Consider the following 20,829-nt stretch of genomic DNA (forward strand, 5'->3'; position numbering starts at 1 on the left):
TGTTATGATATTTATTGAGAAAACTCGAGGAATATTCATCTCCTATCATAATTCGACTCGTAAGATCCAATCAAGATTTTGTAATATTAGAATAAAAAATATAAAAATTAAATCACTAAATACATTAATTTACAAATAAAAAATATTCTTGAAATCTTTTTTTAAGTGTAAAAAATATTTCTCAAACTGTTCAGAAAATATTTTTTAAGTATCCATCTTATTCTGAACTAATGTCAACTCTACCATCAATCATCTCGATTAATCTCATTAAAAATGAACAAATATATTATTATCAATTTCAGTTTAAATATCTTAACCAACGAATGATGATTTGAACCAAACAAAATTGAGTTAATCCATCAAACTCAGGTCATAACAAATCTAATAATTGTCGGTCCAACAGCCACTGTTTATGAGAAGTCAAGCTCCCAAGTGTAATTAAAAGAAAGGATTTAGTACTTCTGGAGCTGCAAGCACAAAGAACATCACAATTTGTCAAACAAACCATAGATGGTTTCATGTTTCAAAAAGACAACCGAGCTGAACAAATACAGTAAATTACAAAGTCCTTTTCAACAACATTAGACTTAAAAAAGAAACCAAACAATACCAGCAAACCTGATGGAAAAGCCACAGTCCACTATAACCAAACTAAATTAAGATAGGAAAAGGACCAAAATATGGAAAATGTTTGTGGCACCAACTGCACATGTTTATGGTGCCCTGGCACAAAACATCATCTAACAAGAGGGCATTTATCAGCCCAATCTGAAAGCAGACATGCATCTCACTTGCATATCCCACAATCTTCAGCAAACCTGCTGTTACAATAAAGCCATAACTATAACATAAAGGTCTGCCTGTCCGAGCAGGTAAGCGCCACATAAGGGAAGCTCAGAAGCATTTCCGGTGGACAATCGCAGGCCCAGACTCCTCGTACTCGCCCTTCGAGATCCACATCTGCACATTTGCGATGTGCCAAAGTCACGCATGACATGTAACAGCAAAAATGAAATGACACAGGATGAGGACTAGGATATACCTGTTGGAAAGTGCTAAGAGAGGCAAGGATGGACCCTCCAATCCAGACACTGTATTTACGTTCAGGTGGGGCAACCACCTTAATCTTCATGCTGCTTGGGGCAAGAGCAGTAATCTCCTTGCTCATACGATCCGCAATCCCAGGGAACATGGTTGATCCACCACTGAGCACAATGTTCCCATACAAATCTTTCCTAATATCTACATCACATTTCATAATCGAGTTATATGTAGTCTCATGAATTCCAGTAGCTTCCATGCCGATCAACGAAGGCTGGAAGAGGACTTCTGGACACCTAAATCTCTCAGCCCCAATAGTGATAACCTGCCCGTCTGGAAGTTCATAGCTCTTCTCCACGGTTGAGCTTGTCTTGGCAGTCTCCAGCTCCTGTTCATAATCAAGAGCAATATATGCGAGCTTCTCCTTTATGTCCCTTACAATTTCCCGTTCTGCAGTCGTGGTAAATGAATAACCTCTCTCAGTAAGGATCTTCATGAGAGCATCTGTGAGATCACGACCGGCAAGATCCAAACGAAGAATTGCATGAGGCAGTGCATATCCTTCATAAATTGGAACAGTATGGCTGACACCATCACCAGAGTCCAGCACAATACCTGTTAATAAAAAATTATAAAAAAAAAAGCCCAATCAAACAAAAGACAATTTCATGTTCCCCACTTAACCAGTCACCGATACAAACCAGTGGTACGGCCACTAGCATAGAGGGACAGGACTGCCTGAATTGCGACATACATAGCAGGTGCGTTAAAAGATTCGAACATGATTTGAGTCATCTTCTCTCTATTTGCCTTGGGGTTAAGAGGAGCTTCAGTTAAAAGTATCGGGTGCTCCTCGGGAGCTACACGGAGTTCGTTATAGAAGGTATGATGCCAAATCTTTTCCATGTCATCCCAATTGTTGACAATTCCATGCTCGATTGGATACTTCAAAGTGAGAATACCCCTTTTGGACTGGGCCTCATCACCAACATAGGCATCTTTTTGGCCCATCCCAACCATAACACCGGTGTGGCGAGGTCTGCCTACAATACTAGGGAACACTGCTCTAGGTGCATCATCACCCGCAAATCCAGCCTGTTTGACAAAAACAAGAGAAGCACAAGTCATTTTGAAGGCAATGGACAGAATCAAAGCACAGAAATATACTTAAGCTTCAAAGACGAAAGAATTGCCAAATTGACTGACCTTGACCATTCCAGTTCCATTGTCACAAACAAGAGGTTGGATATCTTCAGCATCAGCCATTTTCTATAAATCTGAAGAAGGCACATTAAGATACAAGCAACCCTATCACTAGCGGCACATGCACTAACCCTGACTTTGATGCACGTATAAAGGGTGAACGACCCAAAGACCGAAAACTCACAATTTACAATATTTTCAGTTGCACGAGTTGTCACTCCAATTAATTGGTAAAAGTAGAATACTTGTAAATAGCACTATCAAGAAATCAAACAATTAAAACATATTGTAGAGTTATCCGCTTCTTGGACATATAGAGAGAGTTAGACGTTCATAGCCTGCCTTACCTTTCTTTCCATAACAGTATTTAATACAGTAATTGCAAGTAATATATCAAGCAAGAAATGGAGGGCAAGTCAATAGCAAAAACAACGTAAATGAAAAAGCCGAAGCTTTTCTACTATAGAAGCAATAGAGTGCATTACCGCATGAAAAGATGGGAGAGAAAGGTCAGATCTAACAGAGCTTAATGAAGAATCACAAAATAGAATATACGAGTATAGAGAGCTGATTAAAAGGTCATCATAAAGGCATATCTTTGCATACAGATAAGAACTATAATTCAAGGAATCCACAAGAAGGTAAAAGACACACCCTTCATATCTGATTGCTCTAACGATGTTGCTAAAAAATGAAGCACAAAAAAAATGAAAGATGACATCTTTCATGGATGGAAAAAAGTAAGATCGCCTAGAAAACACCGAACGGGCTGGAAATCACCGGATCCAGAACACTAAACCCTAAATCTTCAAATTTCGTCAGCAAAAGACAAGAAGAAGAAACGGAAATGGCAAGCGACGATCGATCGACGAAGGAACAGATGAACAGGTTCGGTGAAACGGATCTAACCTGAAGGCGATTATTCGATTAAGGCAGGATATGGGAAATTGGGTCGAAGAGACGCCAAAGACCCAGGAAATGGCAAAGAGGGGAAAGTGGGTCGCTTTTACCAGGAAACATTCCTCTTTCAAATTAATTAATTAATTAATTAATGACAACAAAATAAACATATAGTACGTATTGGGCTGGGCTGGGCTGGGCTTCACTTAGGTCATTTTTGGAAACGTCCACTTTCCTCGTCTCTCTCTCTTTCTCTTTAACGAGTAAATAGTTAACCTTAATCTTTGGTTAGCGATATTATATATTATTAAGTTAATATTATAGTATATAATTTATTAGATGATAATTGAAAATTTTTAATATAATAATAAATAAAATTTATATAAAATAATTATTGAGAGAGATTTTAAATATTTAATGATATAAGAATAAGAATATGATCGACATCTCAATATTGAGAGCATAATGGATAATACACACTTAACACTTTGAATCTATACGAAGGACACATGTACAACACTTCAAACCCATATAGATAATGTATGTCGAACACTTCATGCTATATCATAACATTTAATATGTCACTAAATAGAATTATGATTGATTAAAATAATTTAAATTAAAAAATAATTATAGTTGTTGATACGGCCAATATTTCGATCAAGTAAAATATAGGTTAGAGGAAAGATTATTTTGAATAATATTTTTCTGTTAAAAGAGATGCCAAAGAACTTTCGTGAGTCATATATCAAATAATAAATAAAAAAATTATGTCCCCCCATATATATATATATATATATATATATATATACATACATATATATATATATATACATACATATATATACATATGTATACATATATATATATACATATACATATATATACATATATATATACATATATATATACATATATATATATATACATACATATATACATATATACATACATATATATACATATATATATATATACATATATATATATATATACATATATATATATATACATATATATATATACATATATATATATATATATATACATATATATATATGTATATATATATATATGTATATATATATATATGTATATATATGTATGTATATATGTATATATGTATGTATATATATATATATATGTATATATATATGTATATATATATGTATATATATATGTATATATATGTATATGTATATATATATATATGTATATATATATATATATATATATATATATATATATATATATATATATATATATAATATGTTAGATGATTATTTGAATTTTTTAATGCAAGGATAAATGGAACTCATATATAAAAAATATTGTGATATTTTGAATATTTAACCTGAGATGATGTGAGAATAAGGACATGACCGATATCTTACTACCGTATGGTCGATACAATAGCATCACCCAGTTACACACTTGACACCTCGGACCCATACGAACAATACATGTTTGATACCTCAACATGTGTTCAACACCTCAGACTCTCGCGAATGATACGCGTCCGACACCATGTGAATAATATATGTTCGATATCTCAACATGATCGAATTGATCAAGTTGTAACCACATTAATAGGCTGAGCATAGCATGATCATGATCAAAGTCAAGAGAAATTTATAATCGCTTTTCTTAACCGACCTCGACCATGCAAGTAACAATCCTAAATCAAACAACCAAAACAATATACAATAATAATATTAATGTTTTCGTCAATTAGTTATAAATATTAGATTGTTAACATCAATCAATCATAACGGATGAAAGTATATTTTGAACTCATGACGATATTATTAAGTCCTTATCTATTAAATTGGCTGATACATATTTCACATACATTGGTTTCATTTAATTGTGTAAATGATTATATCCAATTAACATAATTTAGATTTAGAAAATAATTATAGGTGTTGATATGACCATTATATTATTGTTTTCATAAGTAAAACATCAGTTAGAAAAGATTATTCCAAAGAATAATTTCTGTTGCATGAATATTTCTCATTTTCGACCTTAACATTCGCCTCCTTGGAAATTGTATTCTATAGACATACAGATCCAAACATGAGAAGGTAGAGTGTCTATATAAGCTCATGGCTCATGCTTTGCGTTTAGCTTTCAGCTGATGGTTGAGGACGTCAATGGTTGTACGTCCGTCCTTTTCAGGAATAAATAGAGGAAAAGACCCAACAATGCGTGTTGCTGTTCCCAACTTCGATCATAACGCCATGAAGGAACAGTTAGATTCTTGTGTTCGATGATGGTTCTGTGAAGTTGCTAAGCCCATAGGAGACGATCGCAAACAGATTATGCACCCCTTATTTATCAGTCTAATGTACAGGTGATGCTTAGATTCCCACCGCAACTCACAACGATGCGATTGGGGACTGCTTGGCCTGCGCATGGAAGAGCTGCTGCTCCTCGTGCTTCGACTTCTGTTCCATCTCCGATCTCGAGCCCTCTGCGGCCGTCCTCCTGTCAAGCCAAGCGACAATGTCGGCGAAGACGAGGTCGATGTTGGCTGGGGGTTCGGCGGACGTGAGCGCATGCCACATCCCAGGGTAGAGCTTCAGCGTTTTGTCCTCGCTCGACGCTGTTTCGTAGAGCAGTCTACTGACGGATGGATCCGTCACAATGTCATCCCCGCCATGCACCACCAAGAACGGCAGTGAAACCTGCAGAAAGCAGCAGCACACCTCTCTCATTAATCGCTGCATGCAGAAGATGCTACTTTTTGCATGCAGAGATGAAACCAAACCCTAATTTTTAAGGTTTCTTTCATTTACAAGGACTTTTTCTTGAGGTTAGTACTGTAGCAAGCTATTCTATTCCGCCTTATGAACGCGTTTAGTTGCTATTTAGCTTGACCTTCATCAAGTGATCGATCGCTATAGTCGACCACAGCTGGAGCAAAATAGTGGATGAAGAAAACGAAACAGAGAAGAACATACATATCAAGAGACAGCCATAAATTGAAGACAGAGACGTTGACGGAAAGAAAGATTAATTACCTGGTTTAGGTTCTTCTCGATGTCCAAGCTAACCATGAGGACTTCATGAGCGGTCTTGAGTCGTGGCCTTCCCTTGTAGCAGTATGGATTAGATCGAATCTAATGCAAAAAAAGGCAGACAATAACCGAGTCTTAGACCGGAATAACGTGCGTACACAATCCAAATCGGGTGCATGCATGCATCCTTTACTACCTCCTCTCTCTTTTCAGGAACTTTGAAGCCGATATCTATAATGTCTTTGGTAGGAACTATTCTCCATGTTGGTATGACGTTACACAGTTTCGTCAGAGTGCTGATGACGACAGGATGTGGCTTCATCTCATCAGCAATCTAAAGTAAAAGAGAGAGAGAGAGATTGTATTAAGAAAGGGCTGCAATAACAGTATGATTGACGGGCATTATGGATTGGAAGAGATGGAGGAAGAAGACAAAGAGTTAACCTTGCACATGGGAGCAACCAAAACAGCACCGTTCCAATAGGGTGGTTCCCTTCTGTGGAGGAGGAGGACCACGGCGCCTCCCATCGACTCTCCCAGGAGATACCTTGCTTTCTTCTTGTTCTCGCTTCGCTCTAACAAGTACGATCAAGATGGGCAGAAGAAGTAGGAGGAAACTTGAAGCGAATCGATGGTAGCTTTAGCTTATGGAGTTCATACGTACCGCAAACGCTGGTGAAGTGTTCGGAGCAGTCCTCGACCAGATTCTTAAAGCTCGGGATGTAGCCCTGCAACCCAGAGGACTTGCCATGGCCTTCGTAGTCTATCCCGTGAACTGCATAACCTGCCTTCGCCAGCCGAGTTCCAGTGTCTGAATCCAATACATAAGCCATCAACGATCTTTGATCCAACAAGAACTTTGAATCAAAAGGCATGCAGCTAATACTGTTACCTCTCATGGATATGCTGCACTCCATGGCATAGCCTGGAAGAGAAAAGGTAGGAAAGCATATGAGGAGGAGAAGAACGCAGAGGTTATAAGGCCATGGTTGGCGTACGTACCATGGCACAGGAAGACTAAGGCTTTGGGTTCTTTCTTCTCCGGCAGCCATCTGCAGGTGAAAAGCTTCAGTCCACGAGAGTTGTTGATGAACTCCTGGAATCATACGAACGCATGAGCAAAACCAAAGGTAAAATCAAAGAAGAAAGAGAGAACTCTGATCACCAATTGCTAACCTCTTCGTACATGATACCGTCGACACCTGGATCCTGTGACCCACCACAAAAAGATCACATACTAACCAAAGAAAACAACGTACAAAAGACGGTGGGAGAGAAGAAGAACGTACCATGGCAGGGAAAGGAGGTGCTCCGATCGGTAAAGACGACAGAGAGGATAGGGGAAACCCTTGAGGGAATTATTCTAGTCCCTTAACTACGCTGTGTGTAAACTATGAATGAGCTGGGGGCGATGAGGCCTTTATCTGCATCACTTAGCATTCCTTGGCTATCAAGTAGCGTACTTTGACATCGGGATGCCAGCACGGGGATCAAGGAGATGATCGATCCATGGAGAAGCAGTCAAAGTTTCCGTGGGTCAAGGCGTTGGCAGACTTGTCCATCGCCGTCGGTTCAAGAATGGGTGGCGGAGATGGAATTGACACGGGGAACGAAGACGTGTCCGAATGGAACGGGAAATAATAGAGGCAAGTTGTTGGTTGACAACTCTTTCCGACGTGTAGACGTCACGCATTCGAGTCGGGATTTCCACTTCACGTCGTAGCATCAACGAACCATATGGCAAATCCAAGTGTCGATCTGTTCTACTCAGTTTGCCGCCTGCTTGGAATGGCTTAATATCCCAACGCTCATGATGGCATGGCTTATCGGGTCAGGCAAGACGACCGTTGGCGTCTTAGGAAGTCAAGTCGACCATCCAACCTTCAGCTAATGTGCCCTTCAACCGAGGTCAATGTTGTTGTGGTTGAAGATGGATCGAGTTGGCATTCGAACTCGGAGGTTATCTGTCAACCCAACAGACGGAACGAGTTGGCATTTCAAGTAATTAAAGTTCATGTCAACCGTCACTTTTGTATTGGTAGCAAAGTCTACGGCCAACTATTTCACGATATACGACTTGGTTGGTCCAAAGACGGTAGCTTAATCGCTACGTATCTCATCAATTTGGTGACGCTGACTTCTTGGCTTGAACTCGAAGATGGCACGAAAGAATAACCACAGCATCCTCATGATCTTGAGGATGAGGCAAACCATTCATTCTTTACTCGAAAGTCAACAACTCAACTTGCAGGAAGCAGAGCAGTAATAACAACAATAAATGATGTTCCACCATAAAACAATTTTATGGTTCAAGACCTAAATCACTCCTATAAACTACTCCATTGAATTAAAAGAAAGCATCACAGACGACAATTAAGAACTTGGACTAGACCAGACCTTAATTCGATCCAGGCTTTGATTGCATACCTCCTGGAAGTACATCTCCTTTTTCTTCTGATGTTCTGTCTTCAAGGCATCCTGCGATCGGAACAAACAAAATTTTCAGTCGATGTATGCCATTAGTGCTTGAATAAAAATCATTACACTGCCAAATGAAGAAGGAAAGACTGGATTTGTGTCGGTTGTCAAATTACGATTGGAGAAACCGTCTTTCTGCCGTAACCATAATAGCATCTGAATCAGCTTAACATGAAGATAACCACATGGTATATACGCTTCATCTAAACTACGATGCGAGATAACAATAATATCAGTCTGATAACAAGGATATCTTAAAAAACATCTAGTCTCCATTAGCTGCAACCTAGTGCAAATATGACTTGCATTAAAGAATCTAGGATTGAAAAGTACCACTTTTACCGGTGCAAATATGACTGTCATGCAACTAAATTTACAGCTTATATGACATTGTACCACTTTTACCGGTTCTTTATCTTTAACAGTCAGTCCAAAATATTAAATTTTTTTTTTGTCTCATCAGTGTACGAAGCATGATGTACCATATTGGTGGACATACACTGATCTTGTTTGATCCAAGCACAAATATCTTTCTGCTATTCCTGGTAGCTCCCTATTGGTCTTAGGAGAAACTGTAATTTCCAAGACTAACTAGGTGCAACCACAAATTATATCCTGTATGTTATGAAGTTCAATCATGTTTAGGGTTTAGGGTTTCTCAAAAACCATAAATCAACTAAGGCGCCTGAGGTAGAAATCATGCCAAAGGCCAAAACTACATAAAAAAACGTGAGAAGAAATTGAAGAGCGGCGAACTTGGGCAAGAAACCCTCTCAGGCCACCAATAACTAGATCTATTAGACACCCACCGATACATTTGTCATGACTCAAGCCTGATGAGCTAACTAGTCTATCAACTTTGTTACCTCCAAACCATTAGCCAAAATACTTAAACTAAAGTTGATAATAGTATACTCATCAGACTCTTATAAGCTCTTAGTCTTTAACCACTCCGACGTGGGACTAATCGAGGTGTGACAATTTTCCTCACTCAAGGGCTTGACATTCTCGTCAAGGCCTAGCATAGCTTAGGTCAAACTCTAGCATGATGCATGTGAGGCGTAGTCCAATTGTGGCTCTACGCCGTGATGAGTCCTTTGATTCCATCCGCGGATAGTTCTTTCCTACTCGAGTCCCCTCATCATACCCAAATACTAGATCGACTTTGATACCAAACGCCATGGCTCGAGCATGATGGGCTAACTGGTCTATTAACTTCGTTTGACCCAAACCACTAGTCAAAATGCTTAAACTGAAGTTGATAATAGTACACTCATTATACCCTTATAAGTCAACCTTAGTCTTGTCCACCTCCGCTGTAATACTAATCGAGGTGTTCCAACATTTACAATGTTGTTGGAACTTCACATCTTGTTGACATGGAACTAGTTTGCTCTACAACTATTATTAAACAGTTGCAGATCAATTGTTAAACAAAAATTTACTCATCAATAGGAACTACACTGAGAAGAATAAACCAAGTGTATTTTCCATATAACATCATACATTTATATTCTTTAATTCCTTTCCTTACTGTTAAGAGTATTTTTACAAGTGAAAGATCCATGTCCCTCACCTACTCAAGTCACACCATATCTTTAAGTTAGGTAGTACCATAATGAAGATCATAAATGTTAAACATGGCATCCTCTCTTACACTATTAGGCCACGGTTACCTTCTCTTTTCATCATCTAACCCTTCTCCACATCATAAATGACACTAATCGCAACCTTTACTATATTTAAGCACTGAAGAGTCTAATACACTCCTAGATATCCATTTGTGCCCACAAGACATAGTATGCATTCCATGTCACCAATAACCAACCACCAGTAATATAACATGTGAAAAAGTTACATGTTGGCACCAATCTACACTAGTTTGTCATTTAATGACATGAGGGCACACGAATTCCCCACTTTACCAATCACCACAATACTATGCCAACTAACACGTGACCAAAATTGACTTGCCCATTTGTCAGCACTGCCAGCATGGCTCAATGCAGAGTCCATGTTAACCCGTGCCAGCCTATGCAGATCAGCATGACACTTTATGCACAACCATGTAGTCAAAGGTTCAAGCTACACAAACATATAAACTAATTGATGAGGATGGAAAACTAGATAAAGGAATCAAGTGATCACCAGAAAACCTTGTTTGGCAGTTACACTTTCATTAAATAAATGTTTTGGTAGGAATGACCAATAGCAAAAAAGAGTAGAACATATAGAGGCACCGTTATAGGAAAATATCATTGATGTCCTGGACAGCTCGACATGTTCTGGCCTATGTGCATAGGGATAGCCGAGGTGCCTCTGAGGTGGAAACGTCGAGCTTTGCCACCTGCACAAAGATCGAGGTTGGAAGAAGTTTCTCAACCTGATCCCTCCAATGCCCAAGTTAGCAACCCCAATTAAGTGAGTGTGATAATATGAGTGATAAAAAGTGATCCCTCCTGATAACTATGTTAAAAGCGAGCTTTTATACCTAATAATGAATGTATAAAATATTCTATAAAATATTTCATAGGAAGACAACCCTTGACCGTTTGCCTCAATTTGTCTTTTTGTCAATGTAAGAAACAAGGGCGGAGGTAGCCTACAACTGTTGCTTTAAACTCACGTCCACATGGGTAGACAAAAGGAAGATAAGTCTTGTCCTCGAGGTTGACTAGGCTACCACATCAATATCCACATGTTGAATGGTCATTGGTCCAAATACTTTCCCTATCAGGCACCATAACACGAAATGAAAGAAGAAGTTGATATTTGCATATGTTGCGGTTTCAGCAAGCCAATGCTCGATACAAGATCTTGAGAAAATTGCTAACATCTAAACTTGTGCTACGTGATTGACACCAAAGGATCAGATGCCTCAGTAGCAATTCGAATAAATCGTGATCACCTCCTTATCTGAAAGGTTATTGCTCTTTTCTAAGATACAAAGTAGCACCAACGAGTATATGATCACTCTTCTACTCTGCCCACATTCATATCACTCACCTTTTTCACACCATATAACCTACATGGCGCGGCGCTGTAAAGACGATCAAAGGCTAAGCCATTATCCCGAAGATATAAGGTAGCTACTGCGAGCATTACCTGATACTTGGAAAGGCGACAGCGGATCGCACGAGTCCTTTTAGGCCTGAGGTCGAGCGGGATGTGCGTCTTCTTCTTGTATGCCTCCCTCAGCGTTGCCTTCTGCTTCTGCGAGGTGACCGTCAGCACCCGCGCAATCAACAGCCTCACCACCTTGCTGCGAAACGAAAGATGAGACCAGAGAGCACAACGAGAGCTCCACGGACGCGGTCGATTAAGGGATAAGGAGATGCATCGACTTACATCTTGGAGAGCTTGTTGGGAGCACCGCCAGTGACCTTGGCGACGCGGAGGAGGCTGAGCTCGTTCGTGAGGTCCTTGAGCTGGTTATGCAGCTCCGCCTTAGTCTTCCCCCGGAGCTCGTGAACCTTAATCCTCCCTGCGACAGGGTATCGGCGTTCAGATCCAAGCAGTGCAACCAAGAAAAGGAATTCACAGAGATCTTTTTCTTACCCATTGGATCGGGATGTCTTCTTCTCCGCGGCTCTTCGCCGGATCGACCGAGCCCCTAAACCCATACAGCGGCGCAAGCCCCTTTGAGACCCTAGCCGCGAGATCCCCGCCGTCGATTGTGTTTATTGGGCCTAAATTGGGCATTACATAGGGCTACATACTTCGACTGGGTCTACGAAAGGAGATACGATTCTTGATCAGATGGCGTATACTTGTAAAACGTAGGCTGCTTAAATTTGAACCTTACCCACGAAGTCATTGTGATGGCGTATTGGCTGATTGGGTTGCTGGAATGCATTCCGGCGAGAATTCCTGTACTAAAATCGTCACCCATCTTAAAGTTAATCTAACGGACAGGCTTAAGCGTGAAGGCGATGGCCGGCCCACCGACTCCCCGTCCTCTGTTTCGATAATACCCCGCCGACGTCGCCCCAAGGATTCAGGTTCGGTCGCCATGGCGGGATCTCTGCGGCCTCATATTGTCCTGCTCCTCTTCCTCACCGTACTCGCTTCGATCTCTTCGTGTATGGCGGAGATTAGAACCTAAAGATCTCCTCCGACTTCCGGGCGATCATCCTGTTCGAGAAGTTCGGCTTTACCCGGCGTGGCGAGGTGGCCGTTGCTGTTTCCGACGTCTCCATCTCCTCCACCCTCGGCGCCCCCGACCACTCCCTCCATGGCTTCTTCCTCCCCTCCGACGAGAGCCTCATCCAGGCGGCTTACGATTCCCGGCATGGCCGCAGCACCTACTCTGACACTAAGCCTAGCCCCAATCCTGGATGCGTCCTCCATAGCTCCTACGTCCGCCTCCTCTTCACCTTCGATGAACTCTCCCCGGCGCCCTCAGCCGCATTAAACCGCTCCTTCCCCATCTCCCACCCGGACGAGTACAGCCTCTTCTTCGCCAACTGCGCCCCAGAGACCGCGGTCACCATGTCCGTCCGCACCGAGATGTACAACACCCGTCCCGATGGTTCCCGTGACTACCTCTCCGTCGGCCAGTCCCCCGTTCCCTCCCTGTACACCTTCTTCGCCGCCGCCTATGCCGCCTTCTTCGTCGTGTGGATCCACCTCGCCCTTTTCAAGAACCGCCTCGCCGCCCACCGGCTCCACCACCTCATGGCCGGTCTCCTCTTCACCAAGGCTCTCAACCTCATCTTTGCCGCCGAGGACCAGCACTACTTCCGCCAGACCGGCACCCCCCACGGGTGGGACGTCCTCTTCTACCTCTTCCAGTTCCTGAAAGGCGTCCTCTTGTTCACCGTCATCGTCCTCATCGGCACCGGATGGTCCTTCCTCAAGCCCTTCCTCCAGGAGCGAGAGAAGAGGTGCTCATGATCGTGATCCCGCTCCAGGTCGTCGCCAACATCGCGTCGGTCGTGATAGGCGAGACCGGACCCTTCATCCGGGACTGGGTCTCCTGAAATCGGGTCCTCCTCCTCATCGATGTCATCTGCTGCTGCGCCATCCTGTTCCCCATCATCTGGTCAATCAGATCGCTGCGCGAGACTTCAAAGACGGACGGGAAGGCCGCGAGAAACGTTGCCAAGCTCACTCTTTTCCGGCAGTTCTACATTGTGGTGATCGGGTATCTGTACTTCACGAGGGTTGTGGTGTACGCGCTGAAGACGATCACGTCTTACAAGTATCGGTGGCTCAGCGTGGCAGCCGAAGAGACAGCGAGCCTCGCCTTCTACATCTTCATGTTTTACATGTTTAGGCCGGTGGAGAAGAACCACTACTTTGCGCTCGATGACGAAGAGGAAGAGGCCGCGGAGATGGTGCTTCGCGACGAAGAAATCGAGCTTTGAATGACAGTGAATTCCCAGTATGCCTGTATGGGAATGTTGTAATATGGATAAAACGCTTTAGTTATAATTTTGGACGTTTCATCTATATCTTCTTTTATTTAAGCATCTGAGTTATCTTATATTTGTCTTCTATTTATATGGCTGCGAAGCATCCATTTGTCTTCTATTTATATGGATATGAAGCATCTGTAACTTATGGATCACAAGATTAATAATTATTCACCTGGTTAATTGCATTTCTCTTATCAAGACTTCAGGAATGTAAAAATCTAGAATAAGCTCTCTTATTTCTAAATTATATTTAATATTTCAATTCCTACATCTATATTAGGATCTCTATACTTATGAAAGTGAAAGAATCAAACGAGAAAAAAAAAATTTATTGGAGCAACAAGATTATATATTTCATTTTCGTAAGTATAAGAATCTCAATGTAACTTTTGAAAATATATACACAAATCAATACTAACAACTAAACGCACGATAAGGAGGCAGTTTGCAGTTGCATCATCAAAATGTGTTTTACCTGAGCTAAGCCCGAAAACAGCAAATTAATCCCCACAAAATTGCCATAAATGACTAAAACAGAGGAGAGATTGAACCGAATAAGCTGCTGCATGAAGGTTTAAAGGAAGAGTAAAGTGTCGTTCTGCCAAAATGGGGCCAATCAAGAGATAAAGAGTTGTAAGCATGATTAATCTTCATCTTTCTTAGGCTTCCTGTAGGATTCTTCAATGTGTTTGGCAACGAAAACGTATGTATCGAAGAGCTTCTTTACGTCTGGGACATTGTAATTCTGCGCAATGTAAATACCACAACCAGTTCCCAGTAGAAAAGAGAAACTTCTCCTTATTATCCCCATTTTTAATCACACTGTAATTTAGATATCAAAAACATATATCAACCTCCAAAGAAAAGGATAAAGGATAAAGTAACGCTCTGATAATACTTAAGAAAGCAAAAAAGAATTGGGAAACACAAGGATACAAGATAGATATCAAAGAATGACTACAAGACATAGTGTTGTTCTTAATATTGTCAACAAGGCATTAATATCAAAAATGAATTGGAGGCTGCGGAGGAGAGCACTCCAAATGAATGAATCCTTCCCTATTGACTTCCATATAATATGATCAAGTTGCTTAAGAATCAAAGTAAGTCAATTGGACCATCTAAACATGAAAAAGACTGATACATCTACTGGTTATCCGGAAAAAAAAAAAAGACTTGAAATGAACTTAAAAATGCAATTACGAATTCATCTCATGCAGCTTCATCATTTTAGCTGGTACTTGTGCTTTAAAACCCTACTATAACAATGACGGTAAACCCCAAAGATGTACTGAAACCTAAATTCAACCAATATTATCATTTATTTTGACGATGCTTTGAATTTGCACACAACAGCTACAGATTTCTACAGTTCTATACCTCTCGTCCTAATAACTTCAAGAGAAGCTAATAAAATATGAGCGTGTTTTAGGATTGTCCTCTTCCATTATCACAATATACCGAGAGTGTTTTTGTTCCTTATCTTTGGTTGCCTCACCAAAACAACTAAACAATGGGGCTTTGTCTTGGAGTGGTTGAGTTGAAGAGGGCTAATTACATATTATCCTTTATAATTAGTTATCTTTAGCATTTCAATCTCTATATTTTTAAAAATTATATTAGAATCTTTATACTTACGAAAACAAAACATTGAGATCCCTATATAGGATTAAAAAGATATTTTTACATAATTAAAAATCAAGAGAGAGTAGTTTGATTAGAACAACAGAGTTAAATATTTCACTTTCGTATGTATAGAGATTTCAATATAACTTTTGAAAGTATAGGAATCGGGATGCTATAGATAGCTAATTACATGGGTAATATATAATTAGCCCTTCAAACCATAACAATTAGCTTATAGTTTCAGTGCGTTAAAGCTCTGCCTTGCAGTCTACCAATTCCATTCCAACTTCAAAATCAATTGAACTCGCTAGAAATAGGATTGAATCTGCCATTTCAACCTCATATTAGCCAAATTTTACAGCCGCTTACCGGTTTGATGGAAGGGAAGAAGAAGAACACAATAAAAAGAGAAAGAAGAGAAAAGCAACAACGAAGAGAAGAGAGAGAGAGAGAGAGAGAGAGTGGTCAGTCCTAGGTTGCCCTAACTAAAGAAAGAGAGGGGAAAGAGTTTGTCTCGACCATTCAAACACTGGAGTTAGTATTGCCGGGTTCATTTCATCAAACATCTTGAGTGTCAGAACTCGAACCCATGCAATGATCATCTCGTCAAAAGCCACAAAGTGCTTCGTTCCTCGATTCAAAGGTTTCTAGAAAGAAGCCTAAATTTGAAACCCTCGAAAGACCACTGACCATCAACAGCATCAACGCCACAATAAAAGTTCAATGAATCAAGAACATCGATATGCTATCAATTCTCCCGTTTCCCATATTTTCCTAAATCGGATGAAATGACCCCTATTTTCCCTCGGAGAAAAGAAACAAAAGGAAGGAAGCAAAAAAAGAAAGAAAGCAAGAAACAGAAACTAGGAATTTGATTTACAAAACAAGACAAATCTCACCGGATCGTGCAGAGAAGAAGGCGACGAGACAAAAGCAGAGGAACGCCGGTGATGGCCGCCGCCACTGCCTCTCCTCCTCCACTGCTTCGCGACGACGAACCGGCCTGCGAACTTGACCTCGACGACGGGCCGGATTCTCGAAAGGCACATTACTGGCTCCGCCCCTTTTAACGGATCTGATCTGGATCAAACCAAAACCATTCGGGATCCGGCCCATCTCTTCAGCAAACCCGATCCGTTTCACGCCACCGGCAATTGTCATGACGTCAGTTCCATCCCTTCTTTCATACCAAAAATATATTTACCATATTATAAATATAACTAAAAATATTTATTTACTTAAAATATTATATTTAGTAATATGGTAGTAAAGGGCAATTTGTTTGAAATCGGCGGAAACAGAGCGACGCAGCTTCGTTGACGTATGCTTTACTGGATCCGGATGGGGAGCAATTAATAACCGGCACAGACGATAAGGTGGTGCGACCATCCGTATGACGCCGTCGTCGTCCGTTTCCGCCGCGCGACCGGACGTAGTTCACTTGGCAACGTCGTTTACCACGTGTGGGTCCCACACCACCGATCAAGCCCGGATGCCCATCAGCCTGGGCCCCACCCGGGCCAACCCCACGACTCGTCCCGGATCCCGACCCCATTGCTTTAAGAGATGCGCGAACTTTCGAATTCAACGGTAATGATTCGTCTGTTGCCTCGATGGTTTACCAGCCGCGGCCGAACTCGTGCTCTCATTTTCGTCGTCCATCCCGAGAATGCGGGTTGGTGGAAGAGTGGGGGAAACGGCAGCGGAGAGGCGCCCGCGCAGCGACTTAAGTCATTCCTCAAGTCGCAACTGGCGTCCACAGATGCATGCACACGAAGCTTTTGTCTGTCCAGAATCATCCGCTCGGAGTCCTCACCAATCAACATCCATCCATTGCATCCCCGAGAAGAGAAACGGACAACGATTGCTATCATCAATCATCGTGTCGCAGCTTCCGTCGCGGCTTACGCCACGAATGCCACCCCGCGGAATGCCAAGCGCGTTCCGCCCGGCCCGCGATCCAATGGCGATTAAGCCGTGCACGGCGTGTCCATTGAATTTGATTCAGGTTGACTCACTTTCGATCTGAATCCAAATAGTGGACAGCCACGACGACCATCACGTGAGTTGGATTTGGGGAGTGCCTCTCGAAGCGCAAACGCCAAGTATACTTGGGAACGTTGAAGTGGCCTCCACGTGTGGCACGTGTCTCGAGGACGCCCGGGGACCAACAGCGTTTATAATTAGCCGTAACATGTGGTGGCCAGCGCGGTGGGGCCCGGGAGCGTTACGTTTGCGCGCTACGCGTCAAGCTGGGTGGGGCCCTCGCCCGCGCGTGCCCCATCCCCGCTGCCGCTTTTGTTTGGTCGAATCACCCAGGGAACGTTCCTTGGGTGACGTGTTCTCTCACATGCCCGACGTGTGTGCGAATCCAATCACATCAAACCATTTAATTTCTTGCGCCTCCTTCCAATGCCAATCCTTTGTCTGCGTGTCAGGCAAACACTCTCATAGTTTGTGCGAAGCCCAATCATTCCTCCCTCTGCGTCTCTCTATCTCATTTATTAGCGAGTGCACCGGCGGAGTTGGCTCTTCTCCTCTCTATTGCGCCCACTGCCATCTCCCGGCGAGAGAGAGAGAGAGAGAGAGAGAGAGAGAGAGAGAGAGAGAGAGAGAGAGAGAGAGAGGCACCTGCTGGAGTGGCTGCTGCCTGTCTTGATCTCTCACAGGTCGTTTCTGCTGCATGCATAGAGATTTCTAAAGCTCTTAACTGATCTCCAGCTCTTCTCATTTTTCATTGCTTGGATTGAAGGTTCGTCTTACTGCCTGAGACCTGTAATCTCCTTAGCTAGTGATACTCCCATTCCAAGCTGAAAATTTTCAGTACTAGCGCATGATTTGCTTTTCTTTGTGTATAGATATTCCAACGCATGGAGAAAATGATTTCTCATCATGTGTTTCTCTGTATCTTTCTTGAGTGAAGGCCATCATCTCTCTTTCGCTTTAACCTTCTCAGGTCTCAGCAGCAGCTATCTGTGGGTGTACTTCTCTCTCCTCTTTCCATTTGGATGATTCGAAAGATCTTGAGCTGGTTTTTAGGGTTTGCACATACACCCCCTCACCTTACTTCCATCCTGAAACAGAAATCCTTTCAGAAAAGGCCTCTATTTGTTTTCTGAGAGGAATTCTGCACTGGAAATTGTTACAGACAATTTCCTATAAAATCTGCACTGCTCAGAGTGACATCTAATTCGATCATTCTTTTAGTTCTGATGACTCTTCTTTTGTTCTAGTTATATGACCACATGCACTTTTCCTTCCTTCTTTGCTACAACACATCGACTGTAAGATCAGACTTGGGTTTCATTCTAGATCTTATATTTCCCATGTCAAAAGTTCTATCTGATTTTGTGCATCCTTTTTGGATTGTGTTGATCTCTTCACGAACAACATATGATAGGATCCGTAAATTGTGAACTCAAAACCTAATTTATACTGCTGGTGTGTGTTGATTTCAGGTCTTCTTCTTCTTCTTCTTCTTCTTCTTCTTCTTCTTCTTCTTCTTCTGTGCACCCATAGGCAATGGCTGGCCATGGATTGATCCAGCAGCAACAGGAGAGGAGGCTGAGGCCTCACCCGGAGCGAGACCTGAAATGCCCCAGATGTGCCTCCACCAACACCAAGTTCTGTTACTACAACAACTATAGCCTCTCCCAGCCCAGATACTTCTGCAAGGGGTGCAGGAGGTACTGGACCCTGGGAGGCTCTCTCAGGAACGTCCCTGTGGGAGGTGGCTGCAGGAAGAACAAGAGGTCTTCCTCCTCCTCCTCCTCCTCATCATCATCTTACTACTCAAAGAAGGCGCAAGAACTAGACCTCACATCCACCCCACTTCTCCCTACTCTCATCCATCCACCTCTTACATATGACCCAAGTGACCTCACTTTTAGGCTTCAAAAGCAGCCACCCATGGTGCAGTTTGGCCTGGATGACAATAGCCACAACCTTAATCCGGCGTTATCTGCTCCGGCCCCAACAAATGGTTTTCTTGACACCCTCGGGCATGGATTTCTTGACATCACAAGACCAATCGGGTTAAACCACCTTTACCATGGGTACGGAGTCAATGGCAGGCTGGAGGAGATTGGTGGGGAAAACGGAGGACTGGGTGGTGCAACAACCGGCCAAGGATCGTGCGAAGCCATGGATGGAGGAGGGGATACCAAAGCGTTCACAGGTCTCTCGTGGCAGGAAGGAAGCATGGATTCGGCAAGGGATTGTTGGAATGGTGCTGTGGGTTCTTCCTTGCATGGACTGATCAATAGCTCCATGCTGTGAGGTGCACAACTATAGATAATACATCTGTATGATGAAAACTTGTGGTCTCCTTCAATGTTCTTGATGTTATTGTGAGAGTGGTGACCTAAAAAGCATGCAGGAAAACCGAGACATCGATCGTCATCAGTTTGCAGTCCCCGTGGCTGCATTATTGTTGGTGGCAGCAGCATCATACGCATGCTTTACGGAAAGAAACACTAGTTCTTTGTGGGCAAAGGAAACTGGTCATTCGTCGAGCAAGAGAAGGACAGTTGCAGTATTAATGAACAGCTCTCGAAAGAAGAAGTGGGTGGTGGTGTTCCCAAAAAATTCTCTTCATGATTGCCGCTCTCATCACGCTGGTCTGCTTTCTCCGTGGAAACGAAAGCGATGGGATTAACCTTTTGTTTCGTAACCCGCAGATATAGAACAGAGGCACAGCTAATCTAAGTTGTCGACACCCTCTTCCTTGCATGCCACCTAAGCATGATGGTGACATTAAGCATTCGGAGAAACTTGGTGTTTAGTAGCCTGCGCTTTTTTCCTTAAGGAACAATAACAATAATAAAATTATATTTTTTTAATTATTTAAAATCAACTATTTCATTGAGAAATATAAAAATATATATATATTTTTAATTAAGTTGAGAGCACTTAAATCTTTATTTATAGATTTTGTTAAAAAAATTTTAGGTTTTCCTGTATCTCAAATAATTATCATTCCTCGAATGATAATTATAAATCTTCAATAATTATAAGTTTTTTTTATTATAAACATTCCCATTTAAGTTTTCTCAAAATTCACTTTTGGTTTGATTATTCAATCTGACTTGCGAGGCATATAAATTGTAGAACTATAATTCTCTTTTCAAGTCTTTTTA

At 41.8% G+C, this 20,829-nt stretch overlaps 5 protein-coding genes and 1 pseudogene across 12 annotated transcripts; 2 read left to right on the forward strand and 4 right to left on the reverse strand.

The window, feature by feature from the left end:
* Positions 1-541: 541 nt before the first annotated feature.
* On the reverse strand, positions 542-3,245 carry LOC135618601 (actin-3-like). The gene is made up of 5 exons (XM_065119614.1): positions 3,154-3,245; positions 2,248-2,318; positions 1,743-2,136; positions 1,043-1,656; positions 542-960 (listed from the first exon to the last, which is right to left on the reverse strand). The coding sequence occupies exons 2-5, from the start codon at positions 2,305-2,307 to the stop codon at positions 895-897; spliced, it is 1,134 nt and encodes a 377-aa protein (XP_064975686.1). The 5' UTR covers positions 2,308-2,318; positions 3,154-3,245; the 3' UTR covers positions 542-894.
* Positions 3,246-5,388: 2,143 nt separating this feature from the next.
* Positions 5,389-7,658, reverse strand: LOC103994009 (caffeoylshikimate esterase). Its single transcript, XM_009414261.3, has 9 exons — positions 7,457-7,658; positions 7,344-7,376; positions 7,170-7,263; positions 7,060-7,092; positions 6,832-6,978; positions 6,612-6,742; positions 6,364-6,501; positions 6,171-6,269; positions 5,389-5,834 (listed from the first exon to the last, which is right to left on the reverse strand). Exons 1-9 carry the CDS (start codon positions 7,457-7,459, stop codon positions 5,526-5,528), a joined length of 987 nt encoding a protein of 328 aa, XP_009412536.2. The 5' UTR covers positions 7,460-7,658; the 3' UTR covers positions 5,389-5,525.
* Positions 7,659-8,339: 681 nt separating this feature from the next.
* LOC135585915 (large ribosomal subunit protein uL29-like) lies at positions 8,340-16,717 on the reverse strand. 4 transcript variants are annotated; one of them, XR_010489063.1, is made up of 6 exons: positions 12,451-12,854; positions 12,204-12,375; positions 11,994-12,129; positions 11,751-11,907; positions 10,886-11,028; positions 8,340-8,645 (listed from the first exon to the last, which is right to left on the reverse strand). XR_010489063.1 is itself a non-coding variant. In XM_065119621.1 (5 exons), the coding sequence occupies exons 2-5, from the start codon at positions 12,205-12,207 to the stop codon at positions 8,541-8,543; spliced, it is 402 nt and encodes a 133-aa protein (XP_064975693.1). In that variant the 5' UTR covers positions 12,208-12,375; positions 12,451-12,854; the 3' UTR covers positions 8,340-8,540. The 4 variants fall into 4 exon arrangements, 3 of the variants coding, with proteins under 3 accessions (XP_064975693.1, XP_064975692.1, XP_064975691.1); XM_065119621.1 differs by lacking the exon at positions 10,886-11,028; XM_065119620.1 differs by lacking the exons at positions 8,340-8,645; positions 10,886-11,028; positions 12,451-12,854 and adding an exon at positions 16,591-16,717 and having other exon boundaries at positions 11,547-11,907.
* Positions 13,137-14,099, forward strand: LOC135618602 (protein CANDIDATE G-PROTEIN COUPLED RECEPTOR 7-like; annotated as a pseudogene). The gene has a single exon (XR_010489062.1). The product of XR_010489062.1 is annotated as a protein CANDIDATE G-PROTEIN COUPLED RECEPTOR 7-like (transcript).
* Positions 14,494-16,725, reverse strand: LOC135618604 (uncharacterized). Its single transcript, XM_065119623.1, has 2 exons — positions 16,591-16,725; positions 14,494-14,887 (listed from the first exon to the last, which is right to left on the reverse strand). The coding sequence occupies exon 2, from the start codon at positions 14,874-14,876 to the stop codon at positions 14,709-14,711; it is 168 nt and encodes a 55-aa protein (XP_064975695.1). The 5' UTR covers positions 14,877-14,887; positions 16,591-16,725; the 3' UTR covers positions 14,494-14,708.
* A 1,449-nt stretch (positions 16,726-18,174) lies between these two features.
* Positions 18,175-20,044, forward strand: LOC135618603 (dof zinc finger protein DOF5.6-like). 4 transcript variants are annotated; one of them, XM_065119618.1, is made up of 2 exons: positions 18,175-18,443; positions 19,211-20,044. In XM_065119618.1, exon 2 carries the CDS (start codon positions 19,214-19,216, stop codon positions 19,967-19,969), a length of 756 nt encoding a protein of 251 aa, XP_064975690.1. In that variant the 5' UTR covers positions 18,175-18,443; positions 19,211-19,213; the 3' UTR covers positions 19,970-20,044. The 4 variants fall into 4 exon arrangements, with proteins under 4 accessions (XP_064975690.1, XP_064975687.1, XP_064975688.1 ...); XM_065119615.1 differs by having other exon boundaries at positions 18,177-18,443; positions 18,648-20,044; XM_065119616.1 differs by having other exon boundaries at positions 18,177-18,443; positions 19,150-20,044.
* The last annotated feature ends 785 nt before the right edge of the window (positions 20,045-20,829 follow it).

Source organism: Musa acuminata, chromosome BXJ2-8, assembly GCF_036884655.1.
Source record: "Musa acuminata AAA Group cultivar baxijiao chromosome BXJ2-8, Cavendish_Baxijiao_AAA, whole genome shotgun sequence".
NCBI classification, from domain to species: domain Eukaryota; kingdom Viridiplantae; phylum Streptophyta; class Magnoliopsida; order Zingiberales; family Musaceae; genus Musa; species Musa acuminata.

Excerpts from the sequence above, each read along its gene's own strand:
- LOC135618601 (XM_065119614.1), bottom strand. The coding sequence starts at position 2,307 with ATGGCTGATGCTGAAGATATCCAACCTCTTGTTTGTGACAATGGAACT. Across the intron at positions 2,137-2,247 it reads ATGGAACTGGAATGGTCAAG|GCTGGATTTGCGGGTGATGA; the intron begins GTCAGTCAATTT and ends TTTGTCAAACAG. Across the intron at positions 961-1,042 it reads CTCTTAGCACTTTCCAACAG|ATGTGGATCTCGAAGGGCGA; the intron begins GTATATCCTAGT and ends GCAAATGTGCAG.
- LOC103994009 (XM_009414261.3), bottom strand. Across the intron at positions 7,264-7,343 it reads ACGGTATCATGTACGAAGAG|GAGTTCATCAACAACTCTCG; the intron begins GTTAGCAATTGG and ends GTATGATTCCAG. Across the intron at positions 6,270-6,363 it reads TTCCTGAAAAGAGAGAGGAG|ATTCGATCTAATCCATACTG; the intron begins GTAGTAAAGGAT and ends TTTTTGCATTAG.
- LOC135585915 (XM_065119620.1), bottom strand. Across the intron at positions 11,908-11,993 it reads CCCAACAAGCTCTCCAAGAT|CAAGGTGGTGAGGCTGTTGA; the intron begins GTAAGTCGATGC and ends TTCGTTTCGCAG.
- LOC135618604 (XM_065119623.1), bottom strand. The coding sequence starts at position 14,876 with ATGGGGATAATAAGGAGAAGTTTCTCTTTTCTACTGGGAACTGGTTGT.
- LOC135618603 (XM_065119618.1), top strand. The coding sequence starts at position 19,214 with ATGGCTGGCCATGGATTGATCCAGCAGCAACAGGAGAGGAGGCTGAGG.